Source organism: Apium graveolens, chromosome 5 (genome assembly GCF_009905375.1).
Source record: "Apium graveolens cultivar Ventura chromosome 5, ASM990537v1, whole genome shotgun sequence".
Taxonomy (NCBI): domain Eukaryota; kingdom Viridiplantae; phylum Streptophyta; class Magnoliopsida; order Apiales; family Apiaceae; genus Apium; species Apium graveolens.
Window position 1 is genome coordinate 7,330,009 of NC_133651.1, and position 18,756 is coordinate 7,348,764.

Consider the following 18,756-nt stretch of genomic DNA (forward strand, 5'->3'; position numbering starts at 1 on the left):
ATAGTCGGTTGTTCTAACAGTCGAGCTTCTTGATATTTGGCCCCATACGCCATGTTGGTAAACCATATCAGATATATTACCAACTAACTGACCTATATTTTGATTGCAAAAGGTCGGTCAAAAATGTGAAATTATTTATGACCAATTTTGAGTTGTAATTAGACACAAAAAGTTGGTTCGTTATATTTGATTGTGAATATTGTAGTAGGTGATAAGAGACTAAGCAAAAGGGGCCAACTGCTTGGTCGTTTATGTTGAAGGAGATGATTCAAAATGAACTTGAAATCAAACATTTTTTTGAAGAAAATGTTTGTAAGTAAATTGAACATGATATGAGGCTATTCCACATGATCATCTGTAGCTTCACCACTTTTGATAAACTGCAGCATTAAATAAGAAATAAGAAGATTTTTTGTTCGGATCTATTTGAAATTGGTGTTAAATCAGCTTTACTATCAGAAAAAGTGCAGGTGAAAAAAGAGTTATAAAAATTAGATTACTACTTGACAATAAATTTAGACGGGATATATTTTGATGTGAAAATTTTAAAATTAATGTTGTTGGTGAGGTTTTATGATGAAATCAGCATATGATTCCCGTAAAAGTTGAAAAACTATTTTTAAAAAGCATGGGGGCGCCCTAATTATCTAAAAGCAGTATTAGGCCAGAAGTACTTTATCAAAAAGATATTTTGATGTTATTCAGCAAAAAGCTGATGTAGCTGTATCCAAAAACAATCCCTACACACCCATAAATGCCCGCTCGTTTCCTCCCTAATCTAGTTAGCCACAAAAAATTCAAGATTTATGATAAATTAGCACTTTCTTAATAAATTGAAAGCATACTTTTAGATCAAAGTCGTGCATAATATATTTGGAACAAATAATTTCATGTTCGTTAGGTCAATGAAGTTCATTAAATAATCATAGACAAGTATAGTTACTAATATAGGAATAACAGTACAGTTTTCCATCAACGTAAAATATAATGATAAATACATAATCAACTTTCTCCTCTAGCCACTAAATCGTGCCCCGAGCCGTATTCAACCAATATATATACAAAAAATATATGTACAAAATAAAAGCATTGTATAAGTCAGTATTGCTGTCTATGAAAAAGATATTTAATAGGTCCAATGAACAAACTTAGAGCTACCTATAAAAAAACAAAGTAGTTTAGATTCAATGAAAACAATTTAGAACATGCTACGTTGTTACTCTTTTAATTTTATTCTGCAATTCCTTACTCCACTTTTCCACATCAATTATTCAATCATTATAATCCCAAAATATTTCTAATTTGATTTTACAAATTAGGTTATCTTGAATGTACTATTGAGCAGAAGAAGCTTCATAATCTATCAACATATAATAATAATCCATAAAGGAAGTTATTTAATTGAACAAAGCCAAGAACGGATAAGTACTAGATGAGCACCAAAGTGTATTTCAGTTTAAATTCAGACATCAATAACAAGACAAATAATGGCACAATATCCACAACAACAAAAATAAGTCGTAAATAACCGAAAAATGGTCATAAATAGTCCTTGACGGTTGGAAATGATGTCAAATGCGACCATCAACTTGAATTCATATATATTAATATCACTTGTTTGAGGTACTTTAGGATCTTTTTAAAATTTCTATTCAAATATGTTTTGACGTTAGAAAAATGATGTTGTAAAAATCAGATTACTATTTGGAAATATTTTTAAGAGAGACATGTTTTGATGTGAAAATAAAAAAAATAATGCCGTTGATAAGATTTAATGGTAAAATCAACATGTGCTTCGCACAAAAGGTGAAAAGCATAAGGGCAACGACTTTTAGGCAAAAAACACTTTTTATTATAAACATGACACATGTCAAGGAATGAGTTCATATCTTGGCTTGATTGTAGATTAATTTGGACCGATCTTGTTTTTGTGAAGTTAAAAAAATAATTATCCTTGATAAAAATAATGTTTTCCAATATTTATACAAGATGGGGCAAAAAATGAAAGAAACTATAAAAAGAAACTCCATATATATAGTATAGTACTTACAGGATGCCCCTATACCCCGAGATTGGAGAAAGTGGACATGCTAATCAGATAGAAGCTCAAGGGTAGACACCCCCTATATAGGCGGCTTGGCTCCTATTCTGGAGGACCAAGAGTTATCTGGACCTTACACTAAAAGAGACTCTGAATCTTCGGATGACGATGTGGCTCCTAGGAGGAGGCGTGCTGGTAAAGAACCAATGACTAATGCTAATCAATGCCCCAGAATCATACAAGGGATGAATACCCAAGAAGTACAGGAGAGGATCAGGGCTCATGAATATGGAGGAGAAATCCTCCTCCAATTATAGACCTGGATGGTCCAATACCAAGAAGGGCTGCTGTCCCTAGGGCTGATCCAAGTGATCTTCTGCCTCTAGGAGATCCTGATGATCTAACTCCACCATTTACTGAAGAGATAATATATGCCCATATCTCAAGGAAGTTTAAGATTCCCACCATCAAAGCTTATCATGGAACTGGAGATCCCGCTAATTATTTCAGAACATTCTTTAATGCACTATTGCTACAGCCCGTGAACGACGCTATTAAGTGTCAGACCTTTCCTCAAACCCTATAGGGAATGGCTCAAGGGTGGTAGAGCCGTTTGCCTCCAAATTTAATTGGATCCTTTAGAGACTTGAGTAAACCTTTCATTAAGCAGTGCATCAGTGGAAAAGTGCATGAGAAGAGTTCAACATCCCTCATGAGCATTGTGCATGGAGCAAAGGAGTCATTGAGAGACTATCTGAACCGTTTTACTAAGGAAGTTTTGAAGGTCCCAGGCCATGATGTCAAGCTAGCTATGATAGCATTGCAGCAAGGAACTAGAGATGAGTTCTTCAAGATGTTGTTAGCCAAATGCCCCCTAAAAGCATGTTGCAGCTGCAAGATAGGGTCGGGAGTATATCAAAGTGCAGGAAAGCATGAGGAAAACGGTAGTGAATAACGAGCCTGCTGGTGGCAAAAAGTGAAAGACGGATCTAGAATATAATGCTAAGGACAAGTATCCTAGAACTGAGCAAAACACTGATTCAACCCTGAAGAAGGGGGGCCCTGGATAAAAATTCACCGAATATGCTAAACTGAATGCTCCTAGAATCCAGATCTTAATGGAAATCGAAAGAGATAGGGATGTTTGTTGGCCTAAGCCCTTGAAGGATGATCCTACTAATCTAGATAAGAGCAAGTATTGTAGATTTCACAAGAATGCTGGTCATGACACCGATGAGTGTAGGCAACTGAAAGATGAAATAGAATTCCTCATTCAAAAAGGAAGACTGAGCAATTATACTGGAGATGGAGGAGATAGATGTAATAATGGAAGAAGGAACTTAGATGATCGCAAAAGGGATCAGGATGATCAGGGGTGAAATCCCCAACCCAGGGGACCGGTGATAAACACAATCTTTAGAGGGCCACGACCCCGAGGGCCAGTGATAAATACAATCTTCGGAGGACCCACTGCTGTTGGTTCATCTAAAAACTTGAGAAAAGCATATACTACAGAAATTATGCATATTGTCAGAGAAGCCCCAAAGAGGGCTAGGACATGAGTAGCAATGATGTTCGATAATTTTGATTTAGAGGTTGTCAAATTTCCTCATGACGATCCTCTGGTCATAACACCGATAATAGGGAATAGCCCGGTGAAGAGAGTCCTTGTAGAGAATGGAGCTTCGGTGGATATCTTACTCCATGATTCTTTTATAAGGATGGGTTACAATAATTCTCAATTAACCACAACTAATATGCCAATATATGGCTTCGCTGGAGTTGAGTGCCCCATGGAGGGAATAATTAAGTTGCCCGTGACTATAGGTCAGGAACCAAGGCAAGCTACACATATTTTGGACTTTGTAGTGGTAAAGGCTGGATCAACTTATAATACAATAATGGGCCGAATATGAACACATGTTTTCAAGGAAGTCCCCTCTTCTTACCATTTGGTGATGAAGTTCCTCACCCAGAATGAGATTGGAGAAGAGAGAGGAGATCAAAAGATAGCAAGGAGTTGTCATGTAGCCTCTCTTAGGGCCGATGGAGTTGGGGGCAGGTTTTGCCTATTGAATATCTGGATATCTGCGAGAATGATGAGAAAAAAGGAAGCCAGCAGAAGAATTAGTTCCGATTCCTTTGACTCCCGAGGATCTTGAGAAAGTTACTTTCATTGGAGCGTAACTGGAGGAGCCCCTTAGAGGGAAGTTGGTGAGGTTTTTACAAGAGAATAGTAATGTATTTGCATGGTCAACAACTGATATGCCTGGCATAGACCCAGAATTGATCACTCACAAACTGAACGTAGATCTGAATCGAAAGACTGTAAAGCAAAAGAAAAGGAGTTTTGCCCCTAAGGGGTAGGAGGCAATCAAGCAAGAAGTAGGAAAGCTATTCGAGGCTAGTTTCATTAAAGAGATACAATTTACGGAATGGTTAGCAAATCCTGTAATGGTAAAGAAGGCTAATGGAAAATGGAGAATATGCGTGGATTTCACTGATTTAGATGATTCATGCCCAAAGGATTGTTTTCCGCTGCCAATAATAGATGCATTGATAGATGCGACCGATGGACACGAGATGCTGAGTTTTATGGATGGATTCAGTGGATACAATCAGATTAAGATGCATAAGGATGATATCCCAAAGATATCATTCATCACTAATTTTGGTGTTTTTTGTTATCTTGTTATGGCGTTCGGCCTTAAGAATGCAGGAGCTACCTATCAAAGGTTGTTAAATAAGATTTTCTAGGATCTTATTAGCAAAACTATGGAATTTTATGTCGATGACATGTTAATCAAAAGTCTGGTGAAGACTGACCACATAACCCATTTGAGGAAAGCTTTTGAGGTCCTGAGATATCACAAAATGATGCTAAATCCTGCAAAATGTGCTTTCAGAGTAGGATCTGGGAAGTTTTTGGGATTGATGGTCTCCAAGAGAGGAATTGAGGCCAATCCCGATAAAATAAAAGCTATCCTGGATATGGAACCACCACGTTCCATAAAGGACATTCAGAAACTCACTGGAAGAGTTGCGGCTCTAGGACGATTCATCTCTAAATCCGGAGAGCCTGCCATTCTTCAAATCCTTGAAGAAAGTAAAAGATTTCATATGGTCTGAGGAAAGTCAAGAGGCATTTGAAGGATTAAAGAAAAATATGGTTCAAGCCCCATTGTTGGACAAACCAGCACTGAATGAAACTTTGTACTTATATTTGGTCGGTTCAGAAAATGCCTTGAGTGCTGTATTGGTTAATTTAGAACTTAAAGTTTAGAAACCCATATATTATGTCAGTTCAATTCTGCACAGAGCTGAGTTAAATTATTCGACTATTGAAAAGTTTGCTTTAGCCTTAGTAATGGCTTCAAAGAAGTTGCGTCCTTACTTTCAAGCTCATAAAATTGAAATATTAACAAATCAGCCTTTGGGAAACAGCATTCACAGTCCCAAAGCTAGTGGGAAACATCATTACTAATGGGCAATAGAATTGGGAGAATTCGATATCAAGTACAAACCGTGAACGGCAATTAAATCCCAGGCTTTGGATGACTTTATGGTGGAGTATACCATACCCAACCAAGAAGTCGGGGGGGGGGAGGAAGATACTGTACCTTAAGACACGGAAGGTGATAAAGGAGAGGGCAGTAAAGAGAAGGAATACTGGGTTCTCTATTTTAACGGAGCATCAAAAACAAATTCGAGTGGAGCAGGGTTTATTTTACAAAGTCCAGATGGTTTTTTGATTGAATATGCTATGAAGTTAGACTTCCCAACCACAAATAATGAGGCTGAGTATAAACCTCTGATAGCTGGCCTCGGCCTAGCAGGGACATTGAGGGTCAAGAACTTGAAAGTTTGTGGAGATTCAAAACTTGTCATATCCCAAGTCAAGGGGGAGTTTGAGGCAAGAGATGAAACTATGGTCAGGTATGTCCGCCTAGTGAAGGGCATGATGACTCAATTTGATGAATGCCATGCTGAACCCATTCCAAGAGTGGAAAATGTTTAGGCAAATGCATTATCTAAGTTCGCCTCATCAGATATATCAAAAAGTTCAGGAAGTGTGTATTTCCGCATTTTGAAAACACGAAGCATTGATGTTAAGCTTGTAGCCCCTATAGGGCTGGGGACATCATGGATAGATACTATTAAGACCCATATTCAAACTGGTTGGCTCCCGAATGATGTGACTAAAGCGCAAAAATTGGTTGTTCGAGTACTGAGCTATACCTTGATCGATGGGATTCTGTACAAAAGATCTTATGTGGTTCCTTACTTAAGATGTCTCAAACCTGATGAGGCGCATTTGGCTCTCGAAGAAGTACACGAAGGTACTTGTCAGAAACACTTGGGGGCAGAGCACTGGCACATAAGATAACCCGTTTAGGCTTTTATTGTCCTGAAATGATGGTTGATGCCAAAGAATATGTGAAGGAGTGTGATCGTTGTCAGAAACATGCACCAGTTGTTTGAAATCCTCCTGAGATGCTGACTTCCATCAATTCTCCCATGGCCATTGCCATGTGAGGAATGGATATTCTCGGACCTTTCCCCATGGCCACCGCTTAGAGAAAGTTCTTGATCATAAAAATTGAATATTTTAACAAGTGGGTTGAAGCCAAGCCCCTGAAAAAGATTATGACTAAGCAAGTCGCTCAGTTCCTGTTGGAAAATATTATGTGCAGGTACGGGATTCCTCGAATCTTTGTGACTGACAATGGAACACAATTCAATAATGAAGAGTTCAGGAAATATTATGAAGAAAATGAAATTGACTTGAGATTCACTTCTGTTGCTCACCCTCAAGCTAATGGGAAAGCAAAGGTTGCTAATCGGATCATTCTGGACGGGCTAAAGAAAAGGATTGAAAAGTCCAGAAATAATTGGGTGGATGAAATACTGCCAATACTTTGGGCTTATCGGACTACTTGTAGAGTGACTACTGGAGCAACACCCTTTATGTTAGCATGTGGAGCAGAAGCAGTAGTACCCGTGGAAATATCACATTCGTCCCCAAGGATCGAAGCTTTCAACGCTGAGGAAAATGAGGAGGGAAAAAATTAGCATTGGATTTAATAGATGAAGTACGAGATGCGGCGCACGCAAAGATTTTGGAATGTCAGAAAAAAGCCTCTTTTTATTATAATCTGAGGGTAAAAGAGAGATTCTTCAAGCAAGGAGATTTGGTCCTAAGGAAGGTGGAAGCTTCTGGAGTAGGGTAGAAAGGAAAGCTTGCCCCAAACTGAGAAGGGCCATACAAGGTTAAGAGCGTTCAAGGAAGAAGATTTTATAAGTTGGAGACCGTGGATGGGGAAGAAGTACCTCAAACTTGGCATGCACAAAACCTGAAAGTTTACTACCTATAGCTTGTAATTACTATAGTGGTAACAAGGTTCAAAAGCACCTTGAAGCTTTTCTTGCTTAGGATTTTATATCTCAGTATTAATAGGATTTATATTCTAGTTCATGACTATTAAGGGTTGAATCCATTTTATAAAAGGTTTTGAAAAACCAGGATATATATTCTTAAGTTGAAATTATTTCAAACTTTGAAAAGCCAAGTTATGATAACGATTGGTTTACTTAGTAAGATTCATGCTTTGATAAACGGAATGTTCTCTATAATAGGGATGCCATTAACAATATTTGCAAGTCTGTCATATCCATCTATTTTTCAGTCTTATTTCCATTATTCAATGCATGACTCTTAAAACTGTGTGGTTCAAATCATTTTTAGTCTTTTTTCCATTATTCAATGCATGACTCTTAGAACTGTGTGGTTCAAATTCCTAATCAATCAAAAAGCATATAAAGCAAAGGAAATAACATAAATAAAACCCCGAAGGGTAACAAAGTCAGAATTTCAAAAAGTATTTTACAAAATAAAGAAAATAGAAAAAAGGAAAAGCTATGCACTCGATTTAGGAGGCCCGAACTCCTTGGAGCCACTCTCTGAAGTCTCCTCAGATGTTTCCTTAGTTGGCCCCTCGGAAGTTTCCTCAAAAGTTTCCTCATAAGTCTTCTCAGAACTATCCTCAGATGCCTTGGGAGATGCTGATCTTTGAGGCTCTTCCACTCTGGCCTTCTTCACACTAGGCTCAGCCTCCTTGTCGGAGGAGGATTCCTCTTCTCCGGAGCTAGACTCGGGCTCTTTCCTTTTCTGACCCTGGCTCTCAACTGGTGCCTTGGATGAAGAAGCTATAGGATCAGGAGAAGGGACTGATTTTTCCTCTTCGTGAATAAGGTCCAGAACCCTGTCTGTTACTTCCCCCAGCCTTGGGACCTTAAGAGGGCAAGGGAAGGATTCTACCTCGAGCATTTCCGGGTACTCATCCAGAATGGCCTCAATCGCGACGTCCCAACCCTCCTTGTAGCTCATAGGGTGAGTATCCATCCAGGCGTCAAACCTTTTTTCTTTTTCGTTGCTTAACACGACGATTTTGGCCCCAACAGTCTCTAAGTCAGAAGTCGAGGAGGCAAGCTGGGCCTTGAGGCTCTCGACCTGTTGATTGGCCTCCTCAAGTTCTTGGTGGTATCATCATAAGCCACCTTTCCAGCCTTATCTTGATGAAGCACCCCTTACAAATGGATATTTGTCTGAAATAGAAGGAAAGGAAAGAAACAAAATAGGTTTCGGCTAAGAAAAAGAAAGTAAATATAAAAGAAAAGGGGAAAGGAAAAAACAAGTTACCGACGCCATGGCCTGAGCGCCAAACAGTTCATTGGCTTCCAGGTCCTATTGAAGGACAAACACCTGGTAGTTTACCGAGGAAATAGACTGAAGCGACCATTCTTTGACATGCTTCGTATTTCCGACAATTGTGTCCTTTCCCCGGATTCCCCATGCAGGCTGGAAGAAGGCCCCTGGCTTTTGTTTTGTGCGTAGGGGTTGGCTGGGGCCTTCCTCATCCCCTTCTCGCGCCTGAAGTAGAAACTCATGTTATTCCCAAGCAATGCAACAAGAATTACAGAAGGGGGTTGAATGTAATTATGGCTCCTTTTTGAATTTTAAGACTTTTCTTACTTAATATATATAACAGTGTTTAATTTTACAAGAAGTGCGGAATGAAACTTGAATTGAAATCAAAACACAAAGTAATAAAACACAAAGCTTTAAAACTTTCTGGTGGATTTGAACTTATCCACCATAGATATATATTAGTATGAGAACTCTATGTTGCTTGAATAGCAGACAGCTGCTTACAAGAGAACTTACAAACTTACAGAGAAATTATTAACATATACAGTTTTTTCTATCTCTCTGAAAATAATGCTTATTCAGTTATTTGTTCTACTTGCTACACTTGGTTTATATATTACCAAGTTACATGACAGTAAGACAAGATAATAAGATAAACTATATCTAGTCTAACTCCGTGTTGTTTCACTACTCTATTCCAGCATCTTTGAATATCTACATAATTGCATGGAAATGGTAATGCTTCTTTGTTATCTAAAATCTGTAATTAGGCTACCACATTCCATTTACAAACAACATTGACTGTGTTTTCACTGTCAGTTGCTAATTTGAATATTATCATTCGTCGGTATTATGTTGATCATCCATCAGGAGCCTTGTTGATTATCCGTCAGTAGTCTTTGTAGATCATCCGTTGGAAGCCTTTCTGTCACTTGACTCCATTTCACATATACAGAATTACAAGACATCTCAAATTTACAATTATCCAACCTATTCTGTATATCAATCTAGTAGTCAACATGACTTAGAGAATCCTACAGAATCTACTAGACTAAAAACATTGTTGTTTGAAGAGATGTGCTGCAATACTTATTGTTACATAAGCTACACTCTCGATGGATGTTCAGTTATCATCCGTCGGGACTATAAAGATCATTCATCGGGACTATATTATAACATCCGTCGAGAGCTAAAAAATACTAAGTTAAATCTACTAAGGTGTTTTATTTAACTTATCATGAAGTTCACAACATATTCCTAACAATCTCCCCCAATTTATGTCTAATGGAATTATAGCCATAAATTAAGAGAAGCTTGATGATAACAAAACACCCTAAATGTATAGATTGAATAATAGTAGATGAAACTAGTAAGTGCTACTATTTATTGAAAATTGGACAAAGTAAAGTGTACAAAGAGTTCTCACAATCATTATCAAGGTGCTTCTCTAGTCTGAGTAGATGTTTTCTATTTCTCTGATGGTCTTGATGTCTTCCCAAGTTTCCAGTTGTTTTCTTCTATTTGATTTTGGAGCTCCCTGTGGAATTCAAATTCTTCAGCATTTGATAGATCTAGCTTTTCTTGGATTTCCAGTAGAGTCTCATTACTTGAGATGCTCAATTGGTCATCCAATCTGAAGAATCTTCACATACCTTTGTCATTCATGAATTCCATCAGCCAGTAAGGGCTCAAGTGCACTGTACTTCCTGTGAAGGGAATTGTTAGAGTTCTTGGAAGTGCATTTGAGGCTTTTTCTGCTCCTCAGTTATTCTTCTCAAAGCATAAGAAGATCTTTATCAAAACATTACAACTTTCTTGGAGAATTCTGTGAAGGGGCCATACGATCTCTCTATCACCTTTGTATTTGAATACCAGTCTTTCAGGGAGATTTTTGTGAGCATCAATCCCTTTTACTTCTTCCAATTCATCCAAGTAGAGATTTATATCTGAATATTCCTTGATGTCACAGATATATAGAAGATCTCCCTTATTGACAGTTGGTTGAGCTTTGGCTAATGTTCTGGTTCTGAGAGTCACATGCTTGATCTTCTTGATTGCTCTTATCTTTGTCTTCTTTTCTTTATTGAAAATTGGTAAATTAAGCTCAGGTATAGGCAAACTTTCCCAGTCTATTGGCTCATCCTTGGGAACTATAGGCTCACCATGAAAATTTTTCATTGGATCCACCTTAAATTCCTCATGTACCACTGAGGGCTTGGATGTTTGAGTTGAAGTTGTAGGCTCTTTGGGAACGTGATCTTCCATTTCCTAATCACTGAAATCCAATTTTCTTTTGGAATGGAGCTTGTACCTGAACTTCCTTTTTTGTTGAGGTTCCTTGTGCATTTTCTGATCCTGATCTTCAGCTACTACAGGTTGCTTTTCAGAGATTTCAGTTGTAGCTTTCACAGCGTGAAGCTTGGCTACTATAGCAACATGCTCTTTCTTCTGTTTGAGCTTCTTAGCATCTAAAGTAGCTTGCCTCTTTTCTTGCTTGATTCTTTCTTTTTCTTCCTTTTCAGTTGCTACAAACTGAGGGTGTCCAACCACCACACAAATCTCTTTTCCATTCCTGTAGATTTTGGCAATTCTCTTCTTTTGTACTGAATCAGTTGGATCTTTGAAGAATGCAATGGACCTTGCCAACAACTTCTTTTCATCTAGCTTTGGAGTCTCAAACATTAGATCCAAGGGATTCTTGTCTGATGACTTTGGATAATTCCTTTTAGGCTTCAAAACCAGGTTGGCTTTTAGAGACTTAATGCATGAAGTTTGGCCATTTTCTAAATAACTCAGACTCATTTCATTCACATAAATTTGCTTAACTTGAAAGTAGTGATGAAAGATCTTGTCTGTTTTCTTTATCTGACCAAATTTCTTCCGAATTTCTTCAACAATCTTCTTCCATTTATCATCTAATTCCTTTTCAGCTGTTGCAATATCAAGCTTTTTGAAATCTGACTTTGAATTTAACTTAGCAGCTGCTATCTGGATCAGATCAATGCTGTCCAAAACTGGTGGCTTAGGATAAGTAATTTCTGGAACAATTACTTGACTGACTTGTATATTAAGCACATTCTCCCCCTCACTTGTTGGCTCTCCTTCACTAACTGGGACTATTGGATCTTTCTCCCCCTTTTTGTTAGCATTAAGTGTAGTGGAGGTAGAAGTTTGTGCAGCCACTAGCTTTTGCAGTGAGAGAGGCTTTCACTGTTTTTAGTATTGTATCCATGGAGTCTACTTTGGTTGCAAGATTAGAGTTTTTCCTCAGTTGTCTGTTGATGTAAAGCATGGTTGTGTTTGGAAATTTAGCATCCAACCTCTCAAAAACATCCTTCTTGACCTGATCAATCTCTGTTTTTATTGCAGTGACATCCAGATTGTGTAGAAGAGATTGAATTTGGTGCAGTTGGAGAGAATTGAGATGTGCTTGAAGAAGCTTCTTAGTGTGGGCATTGGTTGTAGCTTAAAGAGCTGTCTGAGTTTGTTGGATGATATGAAAGAGAGTGGTCTTGAAGTGTTGCTCATCACATTCTTTGGAAAACACTCAAGATGGAATGTTTGATCTTGAGCTAGTGCCTGCTTCCTCCCTATGTCCATGAGCTCTTCTTCATTATCATCTTCATCTCCAAAGAAGTCTTCTGAACCACCAGTTCCATAATCAACATCATCACCAGCTGTGGGAGGCGTGACTGAGATAGCATCTTTGGCTCTTGGCATGGAGGCTGTTGTATGCACCAGATTTAGCATTCTTTCTGCAGCCACATTGTCTTGCTCAGCTAGAATTTGATAAGTTGAGACAGGGTGACACTAGTACAAAAAGTATCATATGCGTCTCCCATTTTATGTCTGTTATATGCTCACCAGTCATGTAAAATAATTTTTTAAGCCTGTTGTATCATCCACAGATGCATATGTAAGTGAGGGGCATGAATATGCGTCTGTTGAACACGATAATTTGTGTGTTAAGATACAATGGCCACACAAGCCTATTTTATACATTTGTGATTCAATCAAATATATCTATTCATTCGCACCAGACGCATCAATAATTAAATAAAAAAAATTAGGAAAGAAAATAGAAACCTATCTTATTACTTTTAGCAAATACACGAGATCCCCAATTTTATAGTCGACGGAGCCCAAATTTCCAATCTAACTGCGTCTCTCTCCATCTCATATCTCCGTCTTTTTGTTCTTGTATTCTTCACTTCTTCGTATTAATACTAAACTGAGTTTTTTAATTAAATTGAGTTACACTGATTATAATGTGTGATTAATTTGTTTCGAGCTCTAATTAAAAGCTGTTTAGATCACTACATCTCCATCTCCATCTTAGTTCGATTCTAGGTATTACCCCTCCCCCCTCTCTGTGTAGAGACATGCGAACTACTAAATTTTAGGTTATGATTGTTGTTTGTTAGATAAACTATTAAAAACAAGAAAAAATTATGAGATTCATAAATTGGGACACCATATCATATACTTCTTGCATGAGATTATGCCTTATATGTATGTAAGAAGATCATGTCATTCATTAAAATTATTAGATGTAGATGTACATGAAATTATTCAGATTTATTTAGAAGGAGAACTTCCGCATTTAAAGAGCATTTTTAAGGTTTATTAGATTTTAGGCCTAGTGTTACCCTTCAGCAAAAATTATTTCGTAATATTTTTTATTTTAACTTTACCTTTTCTATTATTTCCTTAATTGTTAATTTACACAATCAAGGGATTAGAGGCCATTGGTGCTTCTGTGAGAAGCTATAGTTGCTTGTGTTGTTCGCATAGGCTGCTATATTCACTACAAGAAAAACGGCTAAATATGACCGAAATTTTCCAGTCATATTTAATCAAATTTGACCGCTGGCGGTCGTATTTAGCTAAATACGACCGAAATGTGTCGGTCTTTTTTAGGCTGGTCAAATTTAGTGAAATCGGTCAAAATTAATTAAATTTGACCGACCAAATATGACCGCTCAAATATGACCCACTAAATTTGACCGCCTAAAATCGACTTCAATTGGTCAGTTTTATATTTTGACCTTTGACTTCAAAATTTTCGTAAAAATTAAATTTCCCGCCTCTGGTCACAAAATACCACGGGTATCGGTCAAATTTATAAATTTGACTAGGTTATTTTTTGGTCAAAATTGTAAATATGACTCCGTTTGTGTTAGTCGAATTTATAAAAATGACTGATTTTGATCAAATTTAAAGAGAAAATGTGACTAATATTAGTCAGATATAATTATTGTATGAGATATTGGTATGTTAAATGTGACGAAAAGCGGACAGATTTAACATACAATTATTTAAAAAAAAACCGGCCCTGTGAACCAGTATATCCATAACCTGTATATCCCATCCACAATCTCCAAAAATAAACAAAAACTCAAACAATATAAAGATAAGTTTAAATTGTGCCATCCGAATAACTTCCTTAAAACATCCAAAAGGTTATACATGCCAATATATTGTCAAATGTTTGACATCTAATAGCTCAACAAGTTAAGCTAGGCTGGGAGATTGATTGTTCAATCCCAAAAAGTTAACCCAAAAGGAGACATATCACATAAGTTTTTGTCCCAAAAAGTTAGCTACCAAGGAGAAATTAGTTGTTATATCCCAAAATAATTATCTAACAGATGATATTAGTAGATATTTGAAGTTCATTCGACGGCAAAGTCAACCTACTTGTACTAGTTAGAGTACTAGTTAGAGCTGGGAGTGTTACGCTAATGGAGGGAGTAATTCTCAGCATCTTGATCTTCATCATCTTCATCGTTGTCTTGGAAGTGGTTGTCATACAAAGGAGCCTTTTCAATTCTAATACCCTGCAATACATGGTATACATTATATAAGAACACAACATAAAAGAAATTAGCTTACATTATCACAAAATTTGTATACTGCCAACAAAGGTGTCTTTACTCAGCTGAGGATTTAGAAAAACTTAGTAATATTATTAACACAGGCTATATTATCACCTGCAATAACTTTCAGAAGTCTGTAATAGAAACTTAGTTATAGGTAGTGGTTCATGGACCAAATAAATTTATATTTGTTATTTTTATGCTTCCTACTCACTAAGTGATATTACTTTTAAACCACGTAACAAAAACATGCACAAGGTGTGGTTAGTTATTATCTTACAAATTCAGGCACCATTACAATTATAAAACATACATTCCAGGTGTGTCACACATAAATTCCAGCATACACAAGTTTAGAGACACAGGTAAAAAAGCTATAATTTCCAAACTGTGAAACCCTTCCATCAGCCCAGAATTATAACGATAATCCTGAATAATTGTACACGAGTACCAGAAATTTCAGGCATCACAAATCAATGTCATCATATTCTTATTTCCAAAACCTTATCTCTTCACATATAATTATTGTTTAAATCTAAGCTTTTAAAAATGGCTGCCTATACATTTCATAGGCATTGTGTTTGTGTTACCATTCAACTCATCTGTCATTCCCTACTGTCTGAACCACTCTTGAAGAAAAGGCCAAGTTGAGCTATTTGACAAGAAGCTCCTGCTTTAATGCAATCAAATAATTATGTAGACTACAGTTATTTTAGGACAATTTTTCACCTACAAACATACTTGAAATTCAAAACACCCCTGCCTAAACTTGTAAAAAATTAATACACTACTATTTTTTTGTCAATTTTCTCCAACCGACCTTTAGATTTTCTTGTTGTTGTGAAGCCAAATATTGTAGCTAAAATTTGGTTCACTTCCTCAATAATTTAACTCAAACTATCCCCTTTGTTAGAAATAATATCTTCTTGCATAAAACCTAAGTGGGAACTAGCTAGCACTTGTAAATTTATGGAAATTTCCTTCCATTTATATGGTTTTGCATATTCTGGTCTCTTTTTCTTTTTTTACCAACTTTATTCAAATAATTTAACCACAGTTGACTTTATAACTTTATTGACTATTTATAGAAAAATATGAATAGATTCACTTCACTTGCTTTTCAAGGAAGCAATTTCCTTACTATATGTACTTTATTGTTATAAAATGTTCATAGTACGCAGGCACTTTTGGCTCCATATTTGTTTTTGAATAATAGTTTTGAAGAAAATATAATATAACTATAGAATCAAATTTATCTCTATAGTTTAGGTAATGTGTATTACTGTAACTGAAATAAAGATGCCGTAGAAAATTATATGAACTAAGATAAGAAAGGTACCTCCAAAATGACTTTTTTGTTCAATGCCATGGCATCAACAACAAAGGCCGTCCCAAGCCGCATATATTCAGTCCATAACTCCTGCTGCTTCGGGTCATCTCGGTTCGGGAATGCTGCAGTGGCCAAGCTTTGCATTCGATCATTTAGTAATGCACGTGGCACCTCCGTCATCTCCAGGGAATGAACCATTAGGTGTATCTCACCAGAAACCCTGACTATCAAATCCAGATTATCATCAGAAATTGGCTGGGAAGAGGAACGAGAATTCTGTGTACTTTGGAAGCTAGTCAGTTCCGCTGCCTTGTAGCCTCCTATAATTTCAGCTACCGGATGTCGAGGATGAAGGACAGATATTCCCTTTTTCGGGGGCCTCGCTAGGATTGTTAGGCTCAATTCATTTTTCCGATGTATCTTCTTCAAACTAGCTGGTGATGGAGGTGGATCCAAAGTCATCTCTTCCGGTATGGATTGTGAAGCCCGCACCCTTTCCATATCTTCCTGCAACATGTAAAAGACATAAGTCCAAATTTACACAATCAAGCTGAAAATTGTTAAGTAACAAGAACAAAGAATTTAAACTAACTATAATTATATATATACTGCACGGCATTTACTTTTTAATCATGTTTGACGATTTGAATTTGAGAGTGCAGAACAATAACAATAAACCTATGAATAGATATGTTGCACAAAATTCTCTTTTAATTTTTACAGGGACGTTATTGATATCAAAACATTCTCCAAAATGAATGTAAATGTATGATCATATAAATGTAATGCTACTTGAATTATGTGTATGTATACCTTCAACTTTATAGTAGCCGGATTATCAAAGTGGTATACGTGGTCCATAAACTCCATATCAGAAATAGGTGCTTGTTTTTCCTCTTCAAGCCTCTGTAATTAAAAACATCAATTTACTTACAAATGGTTTACTTACAAATCATTTTATAAATTAGACATCTTATAATGTCTAATGAGCGTAAAGATTAAGGTACTTGAATCTGAGTAATCAAAATAAAGAACTAGACAAAAATTATTACTCACTAAAATTCGTATACCTCACGTCTCTCGTCAAAAGGCATTGCCCCGCTATAATGTTGATGTTCCAGCTGTGCTCGAGCATTCTTGGATTTGATAGACCTCTTCTTAAACAGGTCAGAATCCCAGTACTCATTGAGGCTGTCCCAAGTCCGCGGGCTGAAGTAATGTGGTCTGAAAGAACGTCGAGTAGCCGTGGTCGATCCTCCATTTCTCGCGTCATTAGCATCCCGCTCTGCCCTGGTCTTCTCCTGATATGGAAGGCTCTTCCAATTTTTCTTCAAATACTCTTTTACCGCTCTATCCCCCTCTTCTTCAACTCCTTCTGGATAAGCATAGTACTTCTACCAAACGAGATACACGTACAAGTATAAAATTAAAAAGGTAAACAACTGCGTATAATTAATATGAAAAAATAAAAGGCATGAAAATTAAAAATACCTTAAATTCCTTAATACAACGGTCATAGAAGGCTTCACGTTCTGCTCCCTTTGATTGATGTGTATATTCATCCCAATTTACTTTAATTATGTAGCTCAAGGTCTTTTTTTTCTTAGCCTCCTTGATACTACAATTATTAGTTACAGTCAGATTTTTTTATAGTATATATAACATACTAGGATAAAATAGTCTTATGCTATTAGACATGTAATTTATACACTAGTATGTATCATAAGGAACAGATTAATCTTAATAATCAAGCAGGTAAAGGTATAAGTTTTTGCACATTCAATTGTATACACACAGTACTACACTTGTATCAAACCCGTATATATGTATAAGCAATATGTAGTAGGAAATAGAAATTACTTTCTTCCTTCGATAAAATGGACAATCTGCCTATCCGCATCTGTGGCAGGTCTCTTATTGTAGTCACCAACACAGCAGCTACGTTTAGCTCTCTGGAATGTTATATGCGGTACAATACGACTTTCCTGTCCTTCATCACCATTCTCCTCATCATTGTCATCATTATCGCCACCTTCCTCCCTATCTCCTTCATTTTCCGTTCCACTGCCATTCCCTCTACCAGTACCCCTTCCCTTTCCACCCCTTCCCTGTCCACCTCTTCCCTGTCCACCTCCCCCTCTTCCGCGTCCACCTCTTCCCCGTCCACCTCTTCCCCCTCTACTACCACCATTCCAGCTGTTACTAGACCCCAACGCCATAAGAATCACAAACAGAATCAACAAAAAACTACACCTACCAACCTGGATATATTAAAAAAAAACAACAAATATCAAAACTAATTTATAGAACATGTTAAGATAAAAAAAATTAGACACAAATACATAAATTCAATCTTAAGCTCAAATTAAGAAAAGAGACAGAGTACTGCTTAGTATCACAATAAGATAACACAAACATAACATAATAAGAAAATTATACCTAACAAATACATAACAGCTGATAAAAAAGACTAAATTTTAGTTTGTTTATAACCAAACATAATAAGATAACACAAACATTAACAGAAAATACAGATTTAAGGGTGGAAAATAGAGATTCAAACTTTAAACCCACACATACAAAAAAGTGATGAAAATATCAAATAAACACAATTAAATCATCAATAGAACAAAATAATTATCCAAAAAGGAGAATAGACAACCGTAATCAAATGTTAATCACCAAAATACCCAAAATATACAAAACCCTAAATGGATAATAGTTTCTCAAAACATTACCACCGTGATTGCTAAGTTTCGCTTCATTTGAATGAGCTTTTTGGCTTCGTTGGCTAAGT

At 36.7% G+C, this 18,756-nt stretch overlaps 2 protein-coding genes and 1 long non-coding RNA gene across 3 annotated transcripts; 1 reads left to right on the forward strand and 2 right to left on the reverse strand.

Moving 5' to 3' along the window:
* The first annotated feature begins 5,969 nt into the window (after nt 1-5,969).
* LOC141659721 (uncharacterized) lies at nt 5,970-7,114 on the forward strand. The gene is made up of 2 exons (XM_074466649.1): nt 5,970-5,977; nt 6,736-7,114. Exons 1-2 carry the CDS (start codon nt 5,970-5,972, stop codon nt 7,112-7,114), a joined length of 387 nt encoding a protein of 128 aa, XP_074322750.1.
* Nucleotides 7,115-14,491: 7,377 nt separating this feature from the next.
* On the reverse strand, nt 14,492-17,239 carry LOC141659722 (uncharacterized). The gene is made up of 4 exons (XM_074466650.1): nt 17,030-17,239; nt 16,773-16,865; nt 15,969-16,466; nt 14,492-14,590 (listed from the first exon to the last, which is right to left on the reverse strand). Exons 1-4 carry the CDS (start codon nt 17,051-17,053, stop codon nt 14,492-14,494), a joined length of 714 nt encoding a protein of 237 aa, XP_074322751.1. The 5' UTR covers nt 17,054-17,239.
* Nucleotides 17,240-17,273: 34 nt separating this feature from the next.
* On the reverse strand, nt 17,274-18,045 carry LOC141659121 (uncharacterized). The gene is made up of 3 exons (XR_012549623.1): nt 17,820-18,045; nt 17,451-17,577; nt 17,274-17,353 (listed from the first exon to the last, which is right to left on the reverse strand). It is a non-coding gene; the product is annotated as an uncharacterized LOC141659121 (long non-coding RNA).
* Between the last annotated feature and the right edge of the window lie 711 nt (nt 18,046-18,756).